General features: G+C 45.5%; 1 protein-coding gene across 1 annotated transcript in view; it reads left to right on the top strand.

Moving 5' to 3' along the window:
• The window catches only part of PMEL (premelanosome protein), a 13,911-nt gene extending 11,908 nt beyond the window's left edge, over positions 1-2,003 (top strand). The window contains exons 11-13 of the mRNA XM_018560775.1: positions 362-567; positions 1,396-1,483; positions 1,681-2,003. Coding sequence (XP_018416277.1) covers positions 362-567; positions 1,396-1,483; positions 1,681-1,831 — 445 coding nt within the window. The 3' untranslated portion in view covers positions 1,832-2,003. The remainder of the gene's footprint in view (positions 1-361; positions 568-1,395; positions 1,484-1,680) is intronic.
• The last annotated feature ends 2,096 nt before the right edge of the window (positions 2,004-4,099 follow it).

Genomic DNA, 4,099 nt, shown 5'->3' with positions numbered 1-4,099 from the left:
CCCCCCCCCCCCCCCCCCAGCCATCAGAACTGACAGAGCTCCGGCTGGAGCTGACGGGAGCAGCTCTGCATCTGATAGAGATGCAGACCATGTAGCTGCTCCAGGAAGTCGGGCACAGGGTCCGTGACCGTGTGCCCGACTTGTCAGCTGGCTGCGGACCAGCTGGCTGCGGACCACATAGTACCGGCTCGCGGGCCGCAGTTGGGCCTGTACTTTGAGGCCCCTGCTCTAGTATCATTACTTTAGCACATATATAGGTCCCAAAGTCCTTGTGGTCATTGAATTTTAGATGTAATATTTGGTAACCTAATTCCATAGACATGAAATGGCTGCATCTGATACAATCTATGATCTTTTGTAGTGTACCAAGACAAGCATGCACTGTAATCTCTGGTCCTGACTGTGAGAATCCACAGCAAACTGTCTGCAGCCCAGTGGAACCCTCTTCTGACTGTCAGCTGGTCTTGCGCCAGGTCTTCAATGAAACTGGTGTCTTCTGCGTTAATGTGTCATTAACTGATGACGTCAGCTTGGCTGTTGCCAGCACTCAAGTTAGCGTGTCAGCAGGTAGGTAGCAGAATGAGCTTTATGTGGTAAAATGCTATAAAGTCTATAATAGTCCTCAGGTCTGTCTGTCTCCAGGGTCTTTAAAAAAAAAGGCAAAAACACACTTAATCTTTAACCCATGTTGTACTCTGACAACACTTTTCTAGCGCTGAAGCTATCTTGTTACTAGGGGCCTAACTTGTGAGCAAGCACTGGTGACGGCCATTAACTGGCTCAGAGAAAATGCCCTTATAGTGCATGTAGACTTGCACATAACCAGAGAGCCTAACATTGCCAGGACTAATACTGCCCAGTGTGATTGTTCTCCTGTACTGAACAGAAACTCTTAAGTCTTTCTCTGGCCTCATTTTGCATTACTGTCCTAGAGCCACAAGATGGGCTGTGAAAAGCTTTACTGTACAGGTCAGACATTACAGCAGTGGCAAGCTGTCTGCCATTGATCACTTCCTGGTGGCTCTCTAAATTACATTACTGCTAGTTGAGCCACTAGACATGCCTAATTTCATTTAGAGGCTGTTGGTTCCCCAGTCTGTTCCAAAGACTAGCCACATGGGTCAGCTTAATGTCCTTTCACCATACAGAATTCTTGCTTTACCCAGGTGGCATAGACTCTACCACAACTACTAATTGCATAGGCACGGATCCCTAATTGGCCCTTTTTGTAGTCTCTGCAGAATCGTACATGGCCTGCTTTCATTCAGTGAGATGATCTCTTGGCTAATGAACCCAAAGCTGCACTTTGTTCTCCAACAAAGGAGTACAAGGATGTATTGCCTGAAATGGAACAGTCTGAGGTTAACCTGTATCCCACTGTTTTCTCTTCCAAAGGTGCAGCATCTTCAGTGAATGGAATGGCTGTTACAGTCGGCATTCTCCTGGCTGCACTTGCAGTAGCTGCAGTAGCTTACACCTACAGGTATGTATTTGGATCATATCCAGCTTGTGCAAATGGGTTGCATGAATAAAGTGCAGGTTACATTTGTATACAGTGCAAAAATGTTGGTAGGGTTCTATAACAATTCTTGGATTGGCTATTACGTTGCTTAATCGGTGTATTAGAAAACTACTCCAATTTCCATACTGCATAATTGTATTTTCCCTTTCCCAACTTAGGCATGCAAAGTCATACACCCCACTCAAAAGTAACCATGCAGCTGTCAACTGGTTTCCTGATCGTTCAGCTCTTTGGCTCTTCATTCAAAATGCCCTTGGACGCTCTGCAAGTGGGGAGAATAGCCCCCTTCTAAATGGCCGGGTAGTATGAGGCAAAGGACAAGCATGGAAGAGAATGAGTTGGAACCTTTGCGATATTTGTCTTGTACAAAGAAGGGGACAAGCCATTAACTTTAAATGCTGGATATCACGCAATTGACCTGTTCACCTAGAAAAATAATAAAACTCATTCACTGCTATTAAGGTCTGACTGAAGGTACACAGGGTGGTTTGTCTTCTCCTTTTGGAGGAGTTGATTGTCACAACCTTCAACCTATGGCTAAATTTGGCCACCAATAAATTCCCTTAAACCATATTTGGTGCAATGTTTCAGTTTTTTTTATATAGTGAACTGGTTATGATGGACAGTAGACCAGTCTGTGATTGCATTCATGATCTGCAAACTTTGAATATGGAAAATGGCACTTGGGGACACAACGGGCAGACATTTCAAGTGTAGATATCCTGTACCTAAGGCATATGCCATATGTTCATTACTGCGATTGGGGTGGTTTTTAAAAATGGATTCACTTTCAAATTGCTAAAGGCTTTGGCCTCATTCACACACAACGCAAGCAAACTTGTATATTGCGTCTACTATTTGCAATCCCTGAATGCATCACTCGTAAAGGTGCCCTTACACTGCACGATTCTCGTACAAGAATCATGCAGTGTGAATGAAGGCGTGCGACCGTTTCTACTGTACGGTCGCACGTCTTTTGTCTAAGGAGCATGCTGGAAAACTAGCCGAAAAGCTTACGGTTTTCGGCTGGTTTGAATGATGCTCGAGACAAATGCCGGTGTGCGCACACTACCCATTCAGCATTGCAGTCATCAGAAGCCCGCCTTTGCAAGACTAAGGTCTTGCGATGGTTGTAAGGTGTAGGGCCACCTTTTATGGAATTTTTAATGTGCTGTATGCTTGTAAAATATGCTGCCCGGACGCATCTTTGTTCCATTCTGTTTTTGCGCATATATACGCTATGCAAATACAGCTCTTTACATGGCTGTGTATAGAGCCATTGATTTGCATATGGTACAATACACACGTACGTGTGGCAGTGTGAATGAGGCCTTTGCTGCATGGCTCACCTTATTTTACCACCATTGTATCTTAATTTTGTGCACAAGCTTTTACACAAATATCACATGGGTTAAAGTTGGTTCACAATGTGCCCATTAAAGGCCACATTTATCTAAATCTACCATTTGTAATACTCAACAGTGGGATCTTCCACCAATAAATCAAACTTCCATCCAACAGGGAGATGTGAGTTTCTGCTCACTCTTGCGTGGTTCAGTTCTATTCCATCATATAAAATACAGCCGGAAAAATGAGAGCCCTGCATAACGGTCACGGTAGATGTGCACAGCCTGGAACTCAACTGCAGAGCTGTTACAAAAACTGGCCATACACTTATAGATTTTATTGGGCCTATGGCGAGATGGAAAAAGTGCAACATATTCCTCCAATAAGGCTAAACTGTGTGGATGGAGGAGCCACCCACTGAGCCAAGGTTCCGTATCTTGCTAGTCAGCCCCGCTGGCTCTCAAAACACCTGAACAATGCCTGCAACCAATCATATTGTTCAGGTATTCTGACAGCCAACGGGGCCGATTAGTAAGATACTGAAGCTTGGCCCAGCGGGAGATTGCTCCATTCACACAGTTTAGCGTAGATGGAGGAATCTGTTGCACTTTTTCCATCTGACCATAAAAAATCTAGTGTATAGCCAGCTTTAGGGTTTCTTTTGTTGGCATCAGTTTGAGATGCCTGAGAGATTCAGAATTTTGACAAGTATTTGACTTGCAGTTGGCTTTCAAGCAGACTTCATTCCCATAGGTCTAGGGCAGGGGGCGCCCACAATTTTTCATTCGGAGATCTAATTTTCAAATGACAAGCTCAATGAGATCTACCAACGAAAAACACCTGCATTTGGGGGGGTGGGGGATGCATGGCAGTGAAGTCAATGGCACTGCAAGCACATTAGTGCCTGCGTTCCAGTCCAATCTGCAAAATGCTGCAAGCACTATTTTTTGCAGATTGCACTGGACTGGAAGGCAGGCAATCGCACTGTGGGGGGCATGGCTGTGGTGCTGTTGACTTCAATACAACCCCCACACCCCCTCCTGCCCCTGAACGCAGGAAGTTGGCCAGCTTACATTCCAGTGTGTTCTAGAGGCGCCGGCGTCCTGTCCTCCCCTTGATGCTTGTGTGGCCGACATTGCCCACAGGGAGAGGTGTCCTGCCCCCTTTCTATCTGCGGTGTTTAACACATTCAGCCGGCAGCATAACCGTAGCCAGCTCCTTTTGTGTCTG

Source organism: Nanorana parkeri, unplaced genomic scaffold (assembly GCF_000935625.1).
Source record: "Nanorana parkeri isolate BGI_ZX_2015 unplaced genomic scaffold, ASM93562v1 scaffold478, whole genome shotgun sequence".
Lineage (NCBI taxonomy): Eukaryota > Metazoa > Chordata > Amphibia > Anura > Dicroglossidae > Nanorana > Nanorana parkeri.
The sequence above is the reverse complement of the archived record's forward strand: the minus strand, read 5'-3'. Positions and strand labels throughout refer to the sequence as shown.